Below are 23,643 nucleotides of genomic sequence, written 5' to 3' on the forward strand. Positions count from 1 at the left end.
TAATGAGATCTCATTGTTTGAATCCCTCAGGTTACCTGAGGGGATAAGTGCATCCAGCCCTGTGGCTGAAGAGCATTCCCTCATAAAGCTGTACGTAAATCAGCTTGATCACGGTGCACGGTCAGTATCCCAGCCCTGAATTGCTAATCGTAGTAGTAGTTCCATAGCTAGACTGATAGTCATTCTACTCTGGCACTAAAATCCTCTCATAGTACATCTTATTGGAGATAGAGGTCTTCTGGGGTTTAATGAAATTGTGTTGAGACTTTTCAACTTGAGCTGGACTTTGCAGCTCTTTCCTCTCCTTTCCACATATTTTATGGATTTCATAGCCTCATACCAGTATATAAGAGATGTATATATGTGAAGTGTATCAAGCTGGATCTCGTTTGGACAAGTCTCTGCTTTTGCACAATTTGCAAAAACCCCAGATGGTAATTTCTAAGACTCTTGAATTAAGGAGTCTATTGGAAAGATCATTAGCATTAACTAGGTGAGGCTAGGACAATGTCGTATAGCTGAATCTCATTGCAGTTAAAGACTTGAGGACTTGTACCTTTCTGTCCCATTGGACCTGGTCCATTTTCCCCCCAGGGAGGGCAGTCTGATTCCCAATGAAGTAACAATTTCAAGAACAGTTTCTTGCTCTCAGTGCTTATTCTCTATCTCTTGATAATGCTGGTGGTGATCACTTTTGATTTCTTAATCATGTCGATAAACTAAGATGGATAGAAATCCATCATGCCAGATGTAGGCAAAAGTTAAAGGTCCTATACTTCTATCATTGAAACAGAACCAAAGAAATATGACCTATGGCTCTGCCACCCCTATGGGCTCTGCCCATCCCAACAATGAAGTAAAACCTAAGCAAGCCAAGTATAGTGCCTGTGAGTATAGGGCAGCACCGAGAAAGTAGGGAAGTTCTCCATATTTTTTTTAGCTTAAGTTCAGTCTTTTGTATCATGACAGATCCTAGAAAGATAAAGCCAAATGAGGCTGAATTGAAATCCCCACTCCAGAATCCTCACCACAAACTCCTGGCATTATTCACTTAGGGCCCTTTACAAGCATACCACTTTGATCTTCAAAAGGCACAGGGATATAACTTTGAAGTCTTTCAACATCCTAGTAATCTACTTCATACAGATTTATGAGTGTGTACCTCTGGTTACCAGCATCATCTGTTGCATTCCCTGTTCTTACATCTTTTCTAGCTATGTACTTGACTCTCTTTTCCCTTACTTAAAAGAAAAAAACAGGGATTCTCAAAGGCACTCTCCCTTGGTCCTTTGAAGTCTTCTTATGTGTGTATGTCTATGTGTGTGTGCACATGTGCACATGTGTACATTCAGTGTTGGTTAGAAGAAGTTAGGTAGAATGTGGGTCATATAACATAATCGATGGACCGATTCACTTCATTCATTTTCTTGATCGTAAACTGTATCCCTAATCTATTTTGTTTTCTTATAAATTTATAGGAAAGAATGGCTGATTTGATGGAAATCAATTATCACCACTAGGGAAAGAGCTCTAAGAGCTATGTATGGTGAGCCAGCAACATTATCTAAGCTTATGAAAGATAGTGCATTATTATTATTGCAGATATTATTGCAAGGACCGACCACAAAGCCGGGTCCCAAAGGCTTTTTCTCCCCTTCACTGCCCACAGCTCTGTGCCTCTTAGGATCTGCTGTCTTTTTTGGCATCATGCCTCCTTTGTAAAATCTTAATTATCTTGCCATAATCCTTACTTAGTTTATATGAAAGTTAACCAATACTTTTTAATGTCAAGTAAGCTTCTTTCACTATGACCAAGCTTCATTAGTCACAGTAAAGACTAATAAAAAAATTAGTCACACTTCTTTTACCTCCAATTTTAGAAACTTCATTTAAAGGTTTCACAGGTATTTTCATAGTTGCAACCTCTAAAGTGGTAAGCACTCACAAAAGGAATCACCTTGACTATTCTATATAACATCTAGCCAGGTCTTATCACTCCACCAAATATTAGGAATTTGCTTACAATTCATATAGCATATTGAACACAATCTAATATGCTAGTTTCTGGTTTGCTGCAATAACAAGTAGTTAATTAATCATATTGTATTAGATGGCCGGACAAGGTGGCTCATGCCTGTAATCCCAGCAATTTGGGAGGCTGAGGTGAGCAGATCACCTGAGGTCAGGAGTTCGAGACCAGCCTGGCCAACATGGTGAAACTCCATCTTTATTAAAAATACAAAAATTGGCCAGTCACAGTGGTGGGCGCCTGTAACCCCAGCTACTCGGGAGGCTGAGGCAGGAGAATAACTTGAACCTAGGAGGCAGAGGTTGTGGTGAGCCGAAATCATGCCATTGCACTCCAGCCGGGACAACAAGGGTGAAAATCCATGTCAAAAAAATAAAAAATGATACTGTATTAGGCTCTGTAGTTCCTATGGGGAGAGTGCACCCACCCCAGATACTTCCCAAATCCTGATCCATCCAAGAGGAGCAGCAATTGTGAGTTATTTTTTGGGTTGACTTGTTGGTCAGTTGATTGATAGATTTGGGTTTTCATCCAAAGAAATGCTAATTCACTGTGTTTTTCATTTTAAAAAAATATTTTTGCTTACCCAAAGATTCTTTACATAACAACCGTGGCTTTTAATCTGACTCAAAAAGTTCAAGCTAAATTTTAAATAGTTGTGATTTGGTAATCAAAAGTAGCTAAAAATAAATTTTAGATACTGAATGTAGCCTTTCCTTTTGAAAATCAAAGTTTTCTTCATAGCTAAGTTTTTCTAAGATTAATGCACATTCATTTTCAGTCATAAAAAGATAGATAATATCTTTAGATATTTAGATAGATAATATCTATATATAGATAATATACAGATAATATCTATGTATAGATAATGTACATAGATAATATCTATGTATAGATAATGTACATAGATAATATCTATGTATAGATAATGTACATAGATAATATCTATGTATAGATAATGTACATAGATAATATCTATGTATAGATAATGTACATAGATAATATCTATGTATAGATAATGTACATAGATAATATCTATGTATAGATAATGTACATAGATAATATCTATGTATAGATAATGTACATAGATAATATCTATGTATAGATAATGTACATAGATAATATCTATGTATAGATAATGTACATAGATAATATCTATGTATAGATAATGTACATAGATAATATCTATGTATAGATAATGTACATAGATAATATCTATGTATAGATAATGTACATAGATAATATCTATGTATAGATAATGTACATAGATAATATCTATGTATAGATAATGTACATAGATAATATCTATGTATAGATAATGTACATAGATAATATCTATGTATAGATAATGTACATAGATAATATCTATGTATAGATAATGTACATAGATATTATCTATGTATAGATAATGTACATAGATATTATCTATGTATAGATAATGTACATAGATATTATCTATGTATAGATAATGTACATAGATAATATCTATGTATAGATAATGTACATAGATAATATCTATGTATAGATAATGTACATAGATAAATTTGTAAATCAACATCTGGCACCACCCTGAAGATTTCTCACTCTTTTCAAACTTTCTGGGCGTGTTGTATGAAATTTTATGAATTTGAAATAATCACTCTCTGCAGATAATTCTTTACTTCGTGTAGCCCCAGAGCTCTACTAATATGTTAGATTTTTCCAAACTGGAATTACACCAGTCTACACATCAACCCTAACAATTTTCTGTACTATGTATGATTAAAACCACAGTCACCTCTCTTGTTCAATTCAGTAAACTTTATGCTCCTACTAGAGTTGCTTTGGCTGTTGTCTCTGCATGCCCTGTACCAAGCAAACTTTCCTAGAGGCTCTCCTGACAAAAGTGCAATTGGTGTGACTTAATGATACCTGGGTACAATGTAGTAAATTAAATATGACCTAAGAATTCTTATTTTCTCCATGGTACCTGTTTGAGATGGTTCAACTTCTATGCCAGCCTGAATTGATGACAGCTAATTTTCCCACTGAGACAACCTATTTTTTAATACTGATCCATGAATTTTCAGGTAATACATATTTTATATCTCAGATGTAAGCTATTGAAATCTAGAAAAAAAGAAACAGAATGTTTCAAGACATTATTTCTTGACAAAACAGATTTGTGGATTTTTTATTGTATTTAAATTAGTGTGATGACCTTATTACTAGACTATGTAATTCTAGTGAGAAGGAAAATTTTATCCACTATAGATAGTTACTTAAGGAGAGAGCCAACTTTATAAGTCATTCTTCACAAATCCAAATGTCACACAAGCTTATTAATAATTTAAGAATCAATAGAAATGAAAATATCTGTTCTTAATTCACTATATTTCAAATATTGTTTTTCTTTTAACCATTGTGATAATTATTCTATATTAATATAATTTGTTTCTCTAATATTTTTTCTCTGTGAGATAGCAGCCAGGCCTTTAGTATCATGTTCAATAAAAGAAAAAATAATCTTTGTCAAGGGCTAATATAGTAACTCAACATTAGCAGAAGTGGTTTTTAAAAATATATTTCAGGTATCCCGGAAGCATCTGTGTGTGATTTTGTTAGCTTTGGACCCACCCCCCAAATATTTTCACTGAAGTAAAACTATTGGCATCAGTCGTCACCCTTCAAAGCTAAGGGGATAATTTTTTTAATAAGTATGAAACATTTTGAGATTGTTCTACTTTTCCAGAACCCATTGTGTCACTGTGTGTGTGTGTGTGTGTGTGTGTGTGTGAAAAATTTTGGAAGAAGGTTATTTATCTTTAGATATGCTGCTTTCCAAAGGTCTAAGAAGGAAGTGGTGAGAAGCTAGAGGATTTTTGTTAGAAAAAAAGTCTAAAGGAATATTTCCTGCCTTTTTTCTTTCAGCAGATATATGAACTTCAGAATTTACCATGCCATGCCCTCCAAGGTATAAGGTATGGCTGTTCCCACAACCATCAGTGATAATATGTGTGCAAAAGGATGTGCTCATACAGTGGCAAGGGATTAGTGAAAAGAAAAAGATGGCAATAAGAAAAAGAGATTTGTGTGCATATAATTTTAGAAATGATAGTCTTGCTTCTCTTTGAAACTCAGATTAGAAAAGGTGTATCCCATGGTCAAGTTGAACCTCAGATAGTTCCCAGTTTCGGAGCTTAAAAGGAAGAATGCATTCTGATTTAAAGACAAGGCATGCAGAACAGGAGAAGCTTTTGAAGCTCAGGCTGAGTTGTACGAAAGCCATTGTCACATTCTGACACAATGATATGCTGGAAGCACTCTTTCCTTAGTCAGGAAGTAGGATCCATTGTGCCTGATCCCAAATCCCACAGAGAATTAGAAACTTAACTTCTCCATGCAAACTGCCAAGCTACAAAATGAAAGTTTAGAATCTAAATTAGTCTATAAAATATTGTGATAATATAACACCTTGAAGGGATCATAATAAGCCACACATCATTACTGTTTTAGTCCCTTTATGTTGCTATAAAGGAATGCCGGAGGCTGGGTAATTGATAAAGAAAAGAGGTTTAGGCGGGGCACGGTGGCTCACACCTGTAATTCCAGCACTTTGGGAGGCCACGGCAGGTAGATCGCCTGAGGTCAGGAGTTTGAGACCAGCCTGGCCAACATGGCGAAACCCTGTCTCTATTAAAAATACAAAAAAAAAATTAGCTGGGTGTGATGGCAGGTGCCTGTAATCCCAGCTACTCAGGAAGCTGAGGCAGAAGAATCGCTTGAACCCAGGAGGCAGAGGTTGCAGTGAGCCAAGATTGCACCATTGCACTCCAGCCTGGGCAAAAAGAGTGAAACTCCATCTCAAAAAAAAAAAAAAAAAAAAGAGGTTTATTTGGCTCACAGTTCTGCAGACTGTACGTGAAGCGTGGCATCAGCATCTGCTTCTGCTGAGACTTCAGGCTGCTTCCACTTATGACAGAAGGCAAAGGGAAGCTGGTTTATGCCAAGATCACATGAGGAGAGAGGAAGCAAGCCACAGAGAAGAGGTGCCAGGCTACTTTTAACAACCAGCCCTCAAGGGAACTGACAGAGTGAGACCTTACTCATTGCTGTGAGAATGGCACCAAGCCATTCATGAGGGATCTGCCCCCATAACCCAAACACCTCCCATTAGGCCCTGTTTCCAACATTGAGGATCAAATTTCGACATGAAGTTTGGAGGGGTCAAATATTCAAACTATAGCAATCACTATTTTCACAGCAACTCAAGAGAAAAAATTTCACTTTGGTGCCTCTCTTCAAGCTTGGGAGCTGGAGAAGAGGTTCTGGTGGAAAGTACTTCAAGTGAAAAGACTTTAAAGACCCAAGTTTTAAGTGAAACCTGTCTCCCAGTCAGCTCTCGAGGTTCTTGATTCATTTCATTTTGAAACAGTGGCTATTTTTGTCTTGTTTTCATCATGCATTTAGCTTCCTCTATACATAGTCATATTATGGCTTCCTAGAAACAGATGATGAGAAGAAGAATTTGAGGCTAGCTCTAGAAATTACAGAAACTATGTGAACAGTGAGTATCAAAAAGTTAGAAGTGCTTCTGGCACTAGAAATTAAGAGCTATAGCAAACAAAATAGTTTATTTCCAGAAACTCATAAATGTTCATGATGTAACTCCCATATTTTCCAAGAATTGTTTTTTCTAAGAATTCACATGGGAAAGGAAAGGAAGATAAAAGGTTTTAAACTATTTCTTTAAACCAACACCAGCAAGGGCCAACACAAAGAAAATGACAACAAAAGTTAAGAGATGTATATATATAGAATATGTCTCATTCCTTTGAGGGAAGAAGGGACCTGGTTAGAAGAAGGAAGAAAAGGAAGAGGAGAGGAGAGACAGGCAAGTGGAGTAGAGGAAGGAGGAGAGGAGCCCAAAGATTTGAAGGAAAAAAAAAGGAGAAGGCCACCAAAGAAAAGTCCGGCCTATTGCCCCCTTCCCTCAGCCCTACCCCTACACAATACTGAGGCTAGGGCTCCTCCATGCTTGGGTTTTGTCAGTAATGGGTGGTGGAACCACATTTCTGGGCCTTCACTGACACATCTTCCTCCCATAGAACTTCACCAGAATAATTTGTGGCAAACACCTCTTTGTGGTTGACATTCCTGTGTTTCTTTTCTCTACTGATTCTTGCTTGTTATCTTGTATGTTCAGCATGAGAGGTTGTCCCGGTGCAATTATTCGACTATTTGCTTAAGAAATTATTGCCACAATTTCTGAGATTCAAAGAACAAAGAAGCGTAAGAAGGCAGGGAGATAGTTTAGTTTGGAGGGAAGAATCATGGATGTTTCACACAGTGTTTTGAATGGTTTTGCAAGCATCTGAAATAAATGATGTAATAGATTCATCTATCTTTAGTTACAAAAAAGAATTGGGGGGATATTGGGCAGCAGGGGTACTATAGGTACTGGATAACGAATGTACGGAGATCTGCTTCAGTAGACAAAGTCTGGAATGCAGTTTTGGTGGGGTAACTGTACATCATAGAAAACAGAAACAGTTTTGGTGGTATAATGGTACATCACAGAAAACAGAAACAGTTTTGGTGGTATAATGGTACATCACAGAAAATGATGGCTGAAGGTGGTTATTTGGCCCTGATGGGCAGGTTTCACAGTTTTAAAAGGAAAACATCAATATGCTGGAAAAAGAAAATTGTTAAGGTCATCAGGAAAGTAAATTATCCTAAAACACAATCTAATTTATTTTTAAAGTCAATTTTGAGCCGAGCACGGTGGCTCACACCTGTAATTCCAGCACTTTGGGAGGCCGAGGGGGGCAGATCACTTGAGGTCGGGAGTTCGAGACCAGCCAACATGGTGAAACCCCATCTCTACTAAAAATACAAAAATTAGCCAGGTGTGGTGGCGCATGCCTATAATCCCAACTACTCGGGAGGCTGAGGCAGGAGAATCACTTGAACCTGGAAGGTGGAGGTTGCAGTGAGCCAAGATCACACCACTGCCCTCCAGCCTGTGCGACAGAGCGAGACTCCGTCTCAAAAAAAAAAAAAGTCAATTTTGTTTGGGTACAGTTGAACTTTTTAAGTACAGCAATACTTTGTGTAACAGATGCCTTTCTGAAGAGCTGAGTGAAAATGTCATTCATCTGACAAATATGCATGTTTACTCTTTGCTAGTCATTTTCTTTACAAATCAAATTTAATATTAAATTTATCAGAGACCTCACTATTCAAGGAATCTTTTAATATACACTATTATAAAGCAAGAATTCCAACTATAATGTGCATAGTTCTAATGTGATGTGTATAAATTTATATTTTTTAGTACTTCATGGCCTGAAAGAACGGTGCTTTATAGTAGAGCCTTAAAACTTGTAGTATAAAGGTTTTAAGATTTTAACTAATTTATAAACCATTATATATATATTTGGTAGATTTAGAGTTTCTTGAAAATTTTTGGCAGAACCTCATGATTTAGATCGCAGTAGTTAAATATTTGGTATTCAAACAAAGACAGACAATTTATTTTTCTATTTTCCATGAAGAAGGAGGGGGACGATTTGAGGCTCACCAGTGTGCAGGGCAAATTCTTACTTAATCTATAGAGGAGCAAACTTTCATTACCAATACAATTGTAATACTAAGAATTAATACCGTGTTTCTCAATGTAGCATGACTACAAATTGTCACAGTAGATTTTGGATGACTTTACCATAGCCACACTTAATGAATTGTTATTTATATTTCTGCTTGTACTTTAATAAAACTATATTTTAAACTTTAAAATTGTCATTTAAATTACTAAAGAAAATGAGTAGTTCCCATAATGAATCCATAATGTTAAGAATTTGCTTTAGCAATGAGACTATATTCACTAGCTTTGCATTAATATAAACATAAGAAATAACTATATGTATAAGACTCAAAGGTGTATTTCTGTGTTCCTCTGAAAATTGTCTTCGTAGCTCCACAGCCAAGATTATGTGGCTTTTGCTTGGAGTAGTAAAACACTTCTAATATGAAGCAATCTCTAGCTAGGTAATTTTCAAGTCTTTCTATCTAGAACAGAAAGTTGGAGGATGTAGGGAAGGCTAAAGTTCTTGAGTGGGATCTAAAGGCTGGCAGGACTTAATGAACTATTGGACTGTTTACGTGATATGCCATGATAAATGTTGAATGAATTTTCATTATGTCTAGACATACCCAATATAAATGCTTGCTTGTTAAACAAATAGCAGAGGTCAAATCTGGGATCATGGTGATTGCGATTGTGGTTCTCAGGCTGGGTTTCTATTCCTACTTCAACTCTGTGGAAATCTGAAAACATCTTGAACGTTTCAAAATAATAAGAGATCTGTCCTAATGGAACGTGGATCTAGACTTGGGAGTGTCTGTTGCCAGTTTCTATTCTTGAATGCATTGCCGTGTTTACGCTCTTCTTGGCTTTCCCATCTTATTAACTAGCTCTCCTCCCAAGGACAGTGAAGTAGAGCAGAACAAACTGCTGGCTAGGGCTGCTCCAGCTTTTCTGAAGGGCAAAGGGTAAGTTACAGCCAGAGTGTACTGGAACCCTGCATTAACTAAACTAAAAATGGAGATTTCTTTTGTCAAAAATGCTTTGTGTGTGAAAGACCATCTTTGATTCAGTAAAAGCAGCTCTGCTTTAACCCAATTAACAGCACTAAGTAGTTATTTCCAGTAGACACATCTGTGTTGTTATTCACTTTCCCAGATTTGTGTCTTTTTCTTTTTTGAAATGACTAAGCTGAAGACTCGATTTTCTGAAGGATATTTAATCTTTGCTTGCAACCCATTTCAATGTATTTACTGTACAGATGAATACCTTGGCCTTAGTGGCTGAAAAATGTAAATCTGTTTTCTAAAACTTTATTTAACCTAAATGGAAGTCTTTATTTTTAAAGTTAGTGAAATCGAATTGTGGGTTTCATTGCCTGGATTTCGCTTGTCTTTTTCATAGCACATCACTTACTACCCTTCCTTTACTTGCTTGGTTTTCTAAATGCCTTTTCTACCAAAAACTCACTCCTACCTCCTCTGCTTATTTCTGTCCACCTCTCTTAACAACACCCTTTCTTTTCCCCTGCCCTGTTTCAGGATACAGTACAGCCTGAATGTGGCAGACAGGCTAGCTGATGAACATGTTCTCATCGGGTTGTATGTCAACATGCTTCGGAACAACCCCTCATGGTTAGTGCAGGTTTGGCTGCTTGACTGTCCTTAGAGAGGGATACAGTCTGAGCTGGTAACAAGCAGTCTCAGCAAGGAGCAAGGTCACTGGATGCCAATGGTGACACTGAAGCACTGTTAACTGATTCAATTAAGAAGTCTTTTGTGATGTTAGTTTGGATACTTCCCATGAAGGAACCATAGGATTCATATCCTTGTTTATATATTAGCTAAAGCGAAAACTTGCATAAAGGGATGCCTTGCTAAATATTAGCCTTCAGGTACATTCAGGACTCTGGGTCCCACCAGTCAGTTCTGTGCTACGTGTCATGTCAAATTACCACAGGATGGTGATACAAGAATTTGTCTTATTCCAAGGACATGGATGTCTTTGCTGATTTGGAAAACAATGCTCCATTTTACTTAAGATAAGAGTGAAAAAGAGAAAATGCGATGTGATTGAATCACAAAATAGAAATCATTTCTTTAACAATGATGACAGTAGGAACAGCAATTATATTATACATGTTTCTGATGACCATCCTCCTAAAGCCTGCTTTCACATCTTGGAATACACAAAACTTAGTTTCAGATATGTTAAATTCAGGAATTAAGATAGCCCTGTGTACTTGGATAAAGCCATTCAAAAGGCTTTTCTCCATTTTAATTGTGACATAGGAGACTCCTTCCATTGGTTAAAGTTACTTGATATTAATAATAAATGTGGATTTGCAACTTGAATTAAAGGAAAAGGACAAACTATGTATTTATCATATGTATTTTTCAATCTAGTTCAGACTACTGTTTTATAAACATATTTAGCAAACCAGTTCCTTGAAAATATGTCAATTTTTCTCAACCACTTCAATTTTCTCTGAACTAAGGGCCCATGGATTTTCCATAGTTATAATTATTAAGAGAGCCAATGGGTTCAATTTCCATTAAAATGTTTCAAACCTTTAGCATGGCGAGTCCTCTTTCCTCTACTATTAGAGGAAAAGTAATTGGCAAAATTAATGGCAATTACATTAAAAGTAATGGCAAAACCCGCAATTACTTTTGCACCAACCTAGTATTTCACCAAGGCATCCCTCAGATGCTAGACCATTACTCCGTGCTCCTTGCCCTCACCACTTGATGTTATTAGCCACTTTGCTTCTGAACCTCTTTCCTCCTCACTTGAATATTTTCAAAATTTTCTTCCTATTACTGCTTCTTAGTCCTATTTTTGCAAGATTAGTATGAGATAATTTTTAGTTCTCATGAACTGATGAACATTTATGTGCTTTAGTACATACATGTATCTTAATTTGTATTTTTAAAAATGTATAACTAGTACACTAGTTTAATTTTACCTTAGATCCTACTGTTTAAGGGGGTAAAAATGCACTCTTTGGCTGACGTAAATCCATCTCTTTCTTCAAATTTTGTGAGCTTCTGGATTAAATAGTATCCACTTTTTCACAACTCAGCCTCTCAAAACTACAAAATTGCTTTATTCCCAAGGAGTTTGGTACTCCAGTGTTACATGGTAGCTGAAGCAGTAGAACTAAGCATTGAATTTTTTTTTAGTCGTATTGGTCATCTTTGAAGAATACAGTCAGTATAGATTCAATTGTAAGGCAATGATGCGGTCTCACACCATGTCCTCTTCCCATAATTCTAAGCACACTCCAGTTATTTCTACTGCTCTTCTTTGACCTTTTCTTAATTAAGGTTGTAACAAAGAAATCTCCAAAGAGAAAAGCTCAGAGTTTGTCACTACCAGCCATTTTCCCTACTCAGGTGATTAATCATACTGACTTGACGGTTACTTAAGACCATAAATCTGTCTCAGCAGAGACACCTTGCATCTGCTTGATGAAAGGTAAATGTCATTTGTATTTTGAAAACAAAGCAGAATTTAAGACCAACCAATCAATGAAGGAGGCTTTGTTTTAATAGCTGCACCCTCCATATTTCTCATAGTTTTTTTCTATCCTTAAAAAATTCCAACTTCTTTTTCAAATTTCTCATTTTTTCTTCCCTTTTCTTTATGTTTAATTAGATCCTAACAATTCCTCATACCTGTCATGGTTCTATAAGTAATGTAATGACCTCTTACCTCCTTTAACATCATTGTAGCTACAATGCTTTACCATCATTAAGTTACAGTGAGACATATAATAATAGTAATAATAATAGTAAGTGTTTTTAAAACACTTACCCCATGCCAAGCTCTATGTTCAGAGCTTTGTATACATAATTTCTCCTAGTCCTTAAAGTAAGCCCATGGAGTAAATAAGATCATCCCCCTTTTATAGATAAGTAAAGGTATCATTTTAGAGAGCTTACCTGACTCTCCTATAGTCCCACAGCTACAAAAAGTGGGGCAGAGATTTTAACCATTATCCATCCAAGTTCATAACCACTGTGTTTCATCACCTCTTTTAAAATCTGCATCAACACATGCCTTTCAGGATCTTTTGTGGATACCTCCTTCACACTGCATCCTCCACGTATTTACTGAAACTGTATATCTTATTCTAGTGTTTTTATTTGATTTTAGCAAATATTTTGAGCACATACTAGTAACAGGAATGGTGATTCTTAACAAGTTACCTTTTATGTATGTAGTTCTTTGAGTTGTGACTTCTCATGTTAATTGTAAGCTTCAAAAAGGGCAAGAGTTTTGTCTTCAGTCTCTTTTATATCATTACAACAGCTGGAGTAGGAATAATAAATTTTGTATTTATGAAATGTGTCAATAAGTACAAAGCCTTTTTCCACACATTATTTAATTTACTTCTCATAGTCCTAGAAGGTTGGATATGATTATTTCCATTTCACTGTTTAAAAAATATGAGCTTTGAGACATTAAGTGACTTATCCAAAGTCACATGCTCATAAGGGCTTGCAAACAGGTCTTATGACACTGGGTCCCATCTATTTTCCACCCCATTCCTTGGCCTCCTTGAATGTGCACCCTTCATGAGATGCTCTGCAAAACAGGAACCTAATAAGCTGTTCTCCATCAAAGGCTTTGTTTTTGCCATTATTCAGACATAATCCTGATTAAGTCTATGTGGGGGTCTTCTACCCTATATTAACTACTTAGCGCAATGAGAAACTGACTTATTTGTAATAGTTTGCTGCTAAAGAAACACTTATGTCATTGCTGGTTCTGATGTCAGATAAGTCAAATAAATAAACTGCAGCTCAAGCGAGAATTTCTGCTTCCTTCCTAATTCAATGAAGTTTTAAAAGCCTTAATAATTTTTATGCACCTTCCTCATTGCAGGAGGAGTCTGAAAATGTGATACAGTGTGGGCTTTTATTACCCTTCCCCAAAGCTTGTCAAATGCCTGGGCTTGCTAGTTTATACCCAAGATCTGTAGTGGACCAACCAAATGATTTGAAACCAGCTCAAAACTTCTACCTCTAACCATTGTCACTTGATTAGACTCTTGATGTCATATGAGTAGGTTGAAATTGTTCTGCTCATATTTTTCTCAAGTACAAGGAAGTGTACATTTGTGTTGCCAATAGATTTCTTATTAAGTGTATTAATAATCCATCTAGTTTAAAATTGCTCCACAATATTTTATGCTTTCAGAAAAAAGGACATCTAAGAATGCCTATTTCAGAATTTCATTTACGAGGTCTAAATTTTTATTAGCTTGCATGCTTAAAACTCTTTAATAGATTCCTATTGTTTACAACCCAGACCCCTCCCCATGGTGTACAAACCTGCATGTGACTTAGGCCTTGCCTACTCCTTTCTCAGCCTCAGATCTCATGGGGTTCTCCCATTCAATCACTACATTTAGTCATGTCAGTTTTTGATCAATTCCTCCAACGAACCAAGCTCTTTCCTGCCTCAAGACCCCAATACTAGTTCTCCCCTCTGTCTAGAACATTCTTTCTCATTTCACCCCTACTATATGTACATGAACTTGCTTGTCTAGCTTCCAATCTTAGATTAAAGACACCTCCCCCAGTAGGTCCTCTATATTAGTCTCTATTATAGCATACTATTTTTATTTTCTTCTTATCAGCTGCAATCATTGTTTGGTTGGTTGGCTGGTTAGCTGGTTGGCTGGTTAGCTCGTTGGTTGGTTGGTTGGTTGGCTGGTTAGTTGGTTGGTTGGTGGCTGGTTGGTTGGCTTACTATTTACTGTATCTTCAGTGGGGCAGGGACCCTCTCCAACTTGTTCACCACCTAATCTCTGACATCTAGCACAGTGCCAGGCACTTAGTAGGTGCTCAATAAACATCTGTTGATATTGTAGAATATCAATAGTGCTGTAGCTAAAAATTCATCTTACCCTAAACAAAATTGTTAGGAGTAGTCAGAAACTTTACTAGCAAAATTAGAATTTTTACTATTTAAAATTCACTATTATAGAGTAGCACTTAAATTGAACATTTAGTATAGGAGTATAAAATAGATGAAAAATTAAAGTATTAAGCTTTGTGTAGAGGTAGACATGGGCAAAGATAAGCACCAGCAATTCACTGATGTGAACAGAGCAACTAATAGGGCGTTCTAAAATTTTTTTTAAAAACTTAAAGTGATAATTGGGCAAGAATTTTTTTTTTAATTTTAATGCCCCCTAGATTCTTCATCTTTGTATTAGTTTGCTAAGAATGCCAAAACAAAATGCCATAGACTTGATGGCTTGAACAACAGAAACTTATTTTCTCACTGTTCTGGAGGCTAGAAGTTCAAGACTAAGGTGCCAGCAGGGTTGGTTTCTCCTGTCCTTGACTTGCGGATGGACACCTTCCTGCTGTGTCATCAAATAACCTTTTCTCTCTATCCTACTGTCTCTTCCTCTCCTTAAAAGAACAGCAGTCCTATGAGATTAGGGCCCCACACTATGACCTCATTTAACTGTAATTAAAGGCCCTATCTCCAAATACAGTCACATTCTAAAGTACTGGGGGTATTCATATGCTTTAGCATATGAATCTTGGGGGAGAAACAATTGAATCCATAACCCAGTTCACCACTGAATCCACTGAATTGTATGCCTTTAATATCTTTAATGTGTAGGTCAAGATTTGACTGACTCTTTTTGGTACATTTTGTTGATTTTGAAAAATGTGAGTTTACTGCAATCTGTTGAAGGAAAAAAGAAATCATAATCTGTTGAAAGAAAAAAGAAGAGTTACCTACACTTACGGACAGTGTCTCTTTTATATGAGTTTTCATTTCCTGTTAACACGACTCCTTTTCTTTAGTAAAATTTTTAGGAACTTCAATTATAGAACTGGACTTCTGAGAAAGATATTTCCTTAGAATCCTGGAAATATAAATCTAAAGACTGTCACATCAGGAAGAGTTGGAGTAGAGGGAAATGGAGGAGTCTGAGAGTTTTTAGAAGATAGAATGCATGACCTTGACTGTAACATAGGGGGTTGTTGAAGTCAGGGTCTCAATAAAGGAGTTTAAAGGTCTCCTTTAAGGAAGCCATTATTGTGGTAAATTCTTATTGTTATCCAGGAGGATTGCCATTTCATGATTTCCTGTCTTTTTTTGTTGTTGTTCCAAATCACTCACAAAGGGCCACTACACTAAGCTTTGAGAGTTAGTTTCCTTCCCCATTCTTCAGTACCATAAAACCACTTCTCGGTCCCCAATGTCACTTTGTTCCTTTCTACCCTGACTCTCTTGAGCTCACTGACTCCTAAATGCCAAAAAAAAAGTGCTCTATTCCCTTAGCATTGTGCTCTAAACCAACTGCCAAAGATAGGAAATAATCTAATAAAGCAATCTTCCATTTAACTAATAATGCTTTCTCAGGCACTAATCTTCTTACTAGTAGTACATGAAACTCGATGACCTTCTAAATTAATTTCTAGTGATAAAATTCCCATCACTATCCAGAGTAGTAGAAAAAATATGAAAAGAAAATATAGAAGCATTTATATATGCTTTTGCTTTTGCATTTATATATGCTATATACTTTGGATCACAGTATTTTCTGGTTGACTACCCTAACTTAGAAAGCAGAACAGGCCCAGAGAAAAATCGAAGGAATGTGAACAAACCCTGTGTGCCCAAAAATCTTTGCTAAATCACACTTTCATAAGCCCTAGCTCAGCTGAGGCCACTTGAGTTTCCTAGAATGCCATTTTGAAATCACGGGCAACAGACACTGGCCATGCATTTCAGGTAGAACATGGAGGGCTTTCAAAATAATTGATTTTCCTGCTCTGAAATGCAGTCAACACTGCAATCACTTGTTAATTCATCATAGTCTTGTAGCAAGATTACTGATTATAAAGTCCTGAAATGAATAGCTAGGGCTGGAGAAAGTGTTGGAATTGGTATTTATTTTAATGATTTAGGGATTATTGATCATTCATTTTCAACTATTTGTAATTGAAGTCTTGAAATAGAGGAATTTATCAGAGGAATGCCTCCTTCGCCCTTGTATAATTTGAACATACTGAAATGGCACATGTGGACCCATAAATTGTTCATGTGCACAAAGGGGTAATATATCACACAGGCCCTCATTCACTCAGTGTTGGGGGAGGAAAGGCACAGAAGTATGAGTTATCGCTTGCTATACAGAATCCCATATCTTCACGTCCTACATTTCCAGGAGGCTTTTTAAAAATATAACCATCATATTACTTACACTAGCTAGTCATTCATTTTAAAAGATACTTTCATCAGAAGTTTTTATCAAGGTTTTAAAAATTATTTATTTATCAAAATACAAATGTTTCTGACAAAGTCATTTTCAAGGTGTCAAAGAGATCATGTTCCTGGGCCTGGAGCAATGGGCATTGTTATCCGCACACACTGTGTTGAATTAGATGTATAGCCGCTAATACATGAGCCAGAAATGATAAATATGTTAAAATCAAATTCAGTTGTCTCTTTGTGGGGTAGTTTGATGTCTAAAGAAAAGACAGTGTAACTTTCTTTTTTATTGAAGCTGTAATAAGGAATTTAGTTATTATTTTTAACCACTGCAGAATTCAGACATTGTTTTATAAAGACAGACATCTGCTTTAACGCATCAGTTTTCCAGAGCTAACTCTGCCTTTGCTATTAAAATTATTTTCTTACTCCAAATCTAAACTTGTGTACTGAATAAAATCTCAGTCCACTGGGATTAATACTATACATTATGTAAGCCCTATATCCTACAATTTTCTGTCTTAAGGGAATGTTTGTAACATATCACACATGCTGTATGGGTATCTGTTAAATACTCATGAAAAACTGTCTCTTTTATATCGTTTATATTTAGGCTTCATTTCACGAATTTGTGTTTTCCATTTTGTTTTCAAGATCTTCTAGATCCTTGATACTTGGTGTTGAACCAGTACACTGGACCAATATTATCGACATTTCTTGGAAGCTTGTTAGAAATGCATTTTCTCAGGTCCCACCCTCCCAACCTCCCCTACCCTACCACCACAGAACCAGAAACTGCATTTTCACAAGATCCCTAGGTGATATGCTTACACTTTAAAATTTGAAAAGCACTGCTCTAGATAATTGTCAGATGGTAGATGATATTTTGAAGGAGATGAAGATTACTAATGGATATGAACATGTTACTTAAAAGGCAAAATAATAATAACATTATATTAACTAATATTTTTGAGTACCTCACGTGTTCCAGGCATCACACTCTTTTGATGCTTTTTACATACATTATCTCATTTGAGCAAAAGGAAAGAGAAGCCTCTTTTTCTGAGGAGGGAGAAATCAGTTGTTAGGGAAATTCAGGAATGTTCTAGTTATTTATTATAGCTCAGAGAAAAGGGCTAAGTCTAGAGTGGAAGTATTCACCTTAAAACAGCTATAGCTTATATATGCAAGGGGTATAGGCTAGAGCAGAGATAATGTAGGCAGGAATGTCTTATGAATGACCAGAAAAAAAAAAAAAAAACCTGTTACATAGTGGATTCAGCCAACCAGAGAAGGCTATTTGGAAGTGACATAGCCAAAATGCTGGAAGAACATAATTACTTTCACTCATCTTCTCACTTCAGAACAAAGGTTAAAACACTGTTTCATGTTTACTCTATTTGTAAATGTACATATAAATGATATAATAGTATGTTACTTTATATGGATCTAAGTGATTGCAATGAATAATTCTTACAACCTTAATATTGGTATAAGAGGGTGTCTTTACAATATGTATTTGTGAGTTAATTTCTTTAAGGAAGAGCCGTAAGTATAAGAATTGATGCAGAAGAATGTAAGTATGTTTATGAATGAGAGGAACTAGTTTCTGATCTTGATTCCGAACTGATATATACCACAATAACCGATAAGCCAAACTACAACCAACTAGTCTGTTAACAAGATTTGTGCTATTGGTATGTTTCGTAGAATTATTTTTAATGGCACCCAAAACTTAGTCTTGAATGGAGGATTTCACAGAATGAAGTTTTCTGAAATATGGAAGAATTAATAATGCTTCTATTTGCATTAGTTTTTAGGAACTCAGATCATCCTTATTCTAGTATGAACAGTTTCTGTAAATTTATAGGAGGCACTAAAAAATTCCATTAATGTCATTGGGAGTCACTACTAAAATTCTGTTTCTCTGAAAGTAAATATAAAAGGCAGGTTATAAATAAGTAGTAATATTATAGATGAGACTTGTATTAGTTACCTTATGCTGCATCACAAATTATCCCAAAAGTTAGTAGCTTAAAACAACAAACATTTATCATCTCAGAATTTCTGTAGGTTGAGAATCCAGGTTTGGCTTAGCTAGGTCCCTCTGGTTCAAGGGCTTCCATGAGGTTGCAATCAGGATGTCACTTCAGGCTATGATCTCATCTGAAGGCTCTACCAGTGGGGATCCATTCACATGGTAATTGGCTTGCTTGGGTTTCTCATCACCTAGGTCTTCCCATAAAGGTTGCTTTATGACCTGACAGCTATTTTCCCACCAAACAGACCAAGAGAGCTAAAGAGAAAGCAAGCAAGCCCAAGATGGAAGCCATGGTCTTCTTATAATCTCATCTTGGAAGTGACATTCCATTCCTTCTGCCATATGCTATTCATTAGAAGCAGATTAGTAAGTCCAGCCCATCCTAAAGGGGAGGAAATTACATGAGAATGTAATACCAGCAGGTAGGGATCACTAGACATTGACCACAATGATTTTTTTCTTTCTTCTTGCTTTTATATTTTCTAACATGTCAATTTTGGACATGTGTTACTTGTGTAATAAGGAAAGAAAAAATGTTAAAGGCAATAAAAGTAAGAGAAATTCTTCTTACATCAGATGTATTGATCAGAATAGTCACCTCTCTGTGAGGCTTTCTTAGTAAGACAATTGAATTGACTGAAGACAGGATTTATTAGTGACCTTCCTGACTATATATTAGATCATGTTACGAATTCAAGTCTGAGATTGTTAATCTAACAGGGTTTTGTGTAGTTTGCAAATCTTTTGCACTGAAACATTGAAATAGTAAAAACTCCTGGTGGTAATATGACTACAGCAATCTTTCTCAGTTGCCTAACGGTCTCCTTCTTGCTTTGTTCTTAATAGCATGCTTGAGAGTTCAAACCGGCTTGATGAAGAACACAGGCTAATCGCCAGGTATGCGGCAAGGCTGGCAGCAGAGTCCTCTTCGTCTGTAAGTAGTTGGAGTAAAAGGATTCATCTGTTGGCATCTGGGATCCTTGAATTTTATATGTCATGTTTATTGCTATTATAGCTGGTGCTGATTACCAGGACAATTTGTGCTAATTTATTGTGCCTGTGTTTGTTGCTATGTTTGTGGTGTCTTGGTGGTGAATTTACAGTTTAAAAATGGAAGACTTGAGGAACAAAACCATCCACAGTAGTATGACCCTGGAGTCAAGCTGGAATCCTCGCATCCCCCTTCACTCAGTGTCAACCCCATATGAAGGCCCGAGGAAGGGGGCAAGGACTGGTTTTGATTCCTTCATTTAAAGCAGGTGTGGTTAGTGAAGGCACTAAGTTTAAGGCAGAGTAGTTGCAAGTGACACTTAAAATATACCAGTAGAAATAATAGAGCTAATAGCTTTCTCCATTTGTGTCTGTCTCGAAGACAAAAGCAACTGTCAGCTCAACACATTGATTCAGAATTCATCTGTGCTGACTGAGGGTGAGTTGCAATTAGTGCGTCACAAAGGACAAAGAGTGGTAGGGGAGCAAGTGAGGAAGCTGTTGCCTGCACCTCTCACATCAGATGTTGCAGTTATCAGAGCCCTTCATGCTGAGCCTTTAACCTAATGATCCCAGATGGGAGCTGCATAATGACCGACTGCATTAGCCCTGGCACTTGCTCTCTGTGACATCCATGACTATAACACTGTTAGAAACTACCATGAGCAAGATGGAAGGGATCCAGGACAGGCGAAAAGTGTACTATGTGCCCCCAAAATCAGACGTGGTAAAACAGAGATGTAATTGGAGTATATGAAATTTTAAGGGCCATAAGTAAGAAGCAAAGATGTTAAAGAAAATTAAAATACAAAATCAGCTGAGAATATGGGAGAATTAGATTTTATGACACGCAACCCCTCCAGGAGTCACTTGAAAGTAAAGGCAAAACAAGGTTTCTGGAAAAGCCTCTTTTCCAAGTTTTTTTGCCTTTATCCGTGCATATACTTCTATAAACAGAGGCTATGGTATACCAAGATATGGGATTAGCAATGTGTGTCCCAGCTCTCCATGACCTCATGCAAAGCACTGCTTCTTTGAGTTCAGTCTCCTCATCTGTACATCGGTGTAAATATGCTTATTGTATATGTCAGTGCTGCCTGTTATTAGCATCCACTGAGATAGTAAAATGTATGAAAGTACTGCATAAACCAGCAATTACAAAATGGCAGCCTGCAGACCAAATTTGTCCCCCAGAAATGTTTTGTTGAGCCCCACAGTGTTTTCAATTCTTTATTAGATGTCAGGACTTACAAATCAGATGGTTTTCCTTGAAAGTCTGGATTTTCACCTTATCTTAAAAGACTGACCAGATCAGATGCATGTTCCTTCTGACAGCAGGCAGCTGGAGTGGAGGCATTCCTCTGCTGCTTCGGACAGGGCAAGTGTATGGCACTTTGCCACAGCCCCTACCCTGGCCCACCTCCCTCACTTGGGTTACCTCCCTGCCCCTTTCAGCATTTGAGTTAGTGATCCCTGGCAGACTGCTAAATCTCCATGCACATGTTATTATTTATATGTGTGCTAACTTCTCCAGTCTTGTTCCATTTCTTTCTGGAGAACATTAGTAACTTGTGTTCCTTGCCTACTTACACTATATATAACCTTTGTGGATCCATCATAGGAAAGATACCATCCACACATTAATTCTAGTTCCTTTGTAAATCTCTTCATAACCACATATTAAGAATAGTATGATTGGCTGAATAAATCATGATTAGTAAGATGACACTTGGCTAGAAAGGAGATAGAAAGGTCATTTACTTGGGTCAATGTTTTTCTTTATAATTCCTGATCAATTAATATACATAGCAAAGCATGAAATTCACAACTGGCTCAGATAAGTTTCTACCATTTATCAATACATAAAGTATATGCCAGAAAAGGAAACTTATGTAATGAAATCAGAAGAAAATCTTGAATCACAAGTCAAAGTTGCCATATGCCAGAATTAGCTATCGAAAGTCATTTAGAATCTAAAATGTAGGACCTCAAAATTTCTTGTTAGCTACACAAGTCATTCTTTGCTGAAAAGAGGTGTGAATTAAAATGCATAGACAGCTTTATAAAAGCAAAACCTTTACAAAACTTAATCTTTCCTACAGTTAGGTTTATGGACATTAAAAAGCAGGACAAGATTCTCTGCATCTGGCTTAGGCAACAGTTGCCATTTTTAAAAGCTTTGCATTCTTCGGTAGAAAGATGAGTTGTGATTTTTTAAAATTTGTTTTTAAAACAATAAAAATTGGTGTGGAGGAATTTCTAAAATGTACTGTAAGGCAAAGAAAGCAAGACACAGACAAGTGTACATAATCTGACCCCATTTTTGTAAAACACCACCAAATAAATCCTTGACTAAATATACATAAACGTACACAAACAGATATATATATATATATATGGTATATGATTAATGATATCTATGTTTATATGAGAATGGAGAAAGCTATGACTGCATGTATACCAGTCGTTAAAGCTGATTGCATTACTGAAAATGATGAGCTGGAGTGGTATGAAAGTAGAAGCAGCAAATCAAAGAATATACATGAATATGTGAATTCATCAATCTAAAATTACATGTGTGAATAAAGAAAGACATAAAAGTTTGTTGATTAGAAGAATCAGAAAAGTAAGTCTTATTAACTATGACTTTAAAACTATATTTTTATTTATTTATTTATTTTTGTGAGATGGAATCTCGCTCTGTCACCCAGGCTGGAATGCAGTGGCATGACCTCAGCTCACTGCAACCTCCACCTTGGACTCAAGTGATTCTCCTGCCTCAGCCCCCCTAGTAGCTGGGATTACAGGTGTGTGCCACCAGGCCCAACTAATTTTTGAATTTTTAGTAGAGATGGGGTTTCCCCATGTTGGCCAGACTGGTCTCGAACTCCTGACCATAAGTGATCCGCCCGCCTCAGCCTCCCAAAGTGCTGGGATTACAGGCGTGAGCCACCATGCCTGGCCTAAAACTATATTTTTAATTGTACATTACAGTAATTGAACAGTAACTCTAGAGAAAGCACCCTCTCAACAATGCAACATCTTTTAAAGCCACCTATAATGAAAGAATAGGTACAATGCGGACAGTGTGGCAAAAATAAAATCATTTCCCAAAGATTTTCAGTCAGAAAGCTGAAAAATCATTTTTCCTACCTTTTGTGTATTTGCCTGCCAGAGAATTCTATTCTGCCTTCCACCTCACAGATGTGCTCCCGATCCACAGAAAAGTTGGTCCATAGGAGAAGAATGGCACTTGAGTTTTATGTATTTGCTTTCTTTGTTTTGATAGAAATAGTTCCCTCCTCCTTGTCTGCATATCTCATGACTCCTGCCTTCCCAAATACATAGGTTCACATTCTCAATATGAAATCTTATAAACTACATATTTTACAGCAGCCAACTCAGCAGAGAAGTGCTCCTGACATCTCTTTCACCATCGATGCGAATAAGCAGCAAAGGCAGCTGATTGCTGAGCTAGAAAACAAGAACAGGTGAGACTTTGTAGACGTGCTGGCTTGTTTGATCAACGTGCACATTCCTTAATAACCTATGGTCGTGCTTTAAAGTTTCAGGGCTTTACACCCTGTATGCCTACTCAAGGGAAGACATCTACACTCAGTGATGCTCATTTCCAAAAAGCTGGTCTTTAGATCTTTAGAACTTCGGAAGCTTCATGAGAAAACTGCGTGTGCATGTGTGTGTATAGTTCTGAGATGTCAATGCAATTAATGTTGCCCCTCTAGACGGTCTCACTTCCGTTTT

At 36.7% G+C, this 23,643-nt stretch overlaps 1 protein-coding gene across 22 annotated transcripts in view; it reads left to right on the top strand.

Annotated features, from left to right (window-relative positions):
• The window catches only part of DTNA (dystrobrevin alpha), a 396,061-nt gene that overhangs the window by 333,516 nt on the left and 38,902 nt on the right, over positions 1-23,643 (top strand). For 11 of the 22 annotated variants that reach the window (XM_054537800.2, XM_054537804.2, XM_054537807.2 and 8 more), the window contains 3 exons: positions 31-120; positions 19,738-19,825; positions 23,275-23,372. In XM_054537800.2, coding sequence (XP_054393775.1) covers positions 31-120; positions 19,738-19,825; positions 23,275-23,372 — 276 coding nt within the window. Of the gene's footprint in view, positions 1-30; positions 121-9,487; positions 9,566-10,138; positions 10,232-19,737; positions 19,826-23,274; positions 23,373-23,643 lie in introns of all 22 variants that reach the window. The other 11 variants (XM_024235844.3, XM_054537811.2, XM_054537817.2 and 8 more) reach the window with 2 other exon arrangements.

The sequence above is a fragment of the Pongo abelii genome, chromosome 17 (genome assembly GCF_028885655.2).
Source record: "Pongo abelii isolate AG06213 chromosome 17, NHGRI_mPonAbe1-v2.0_pri, whole genome shotgun sequence".
In the NCBI taxonomy this organism is placed as follows: domain Eukaryota; kingdom Metazoa; phylum Chordata; class Mammalia; order Primates; family Hominidae; genus Pongo; species Pongo abelii.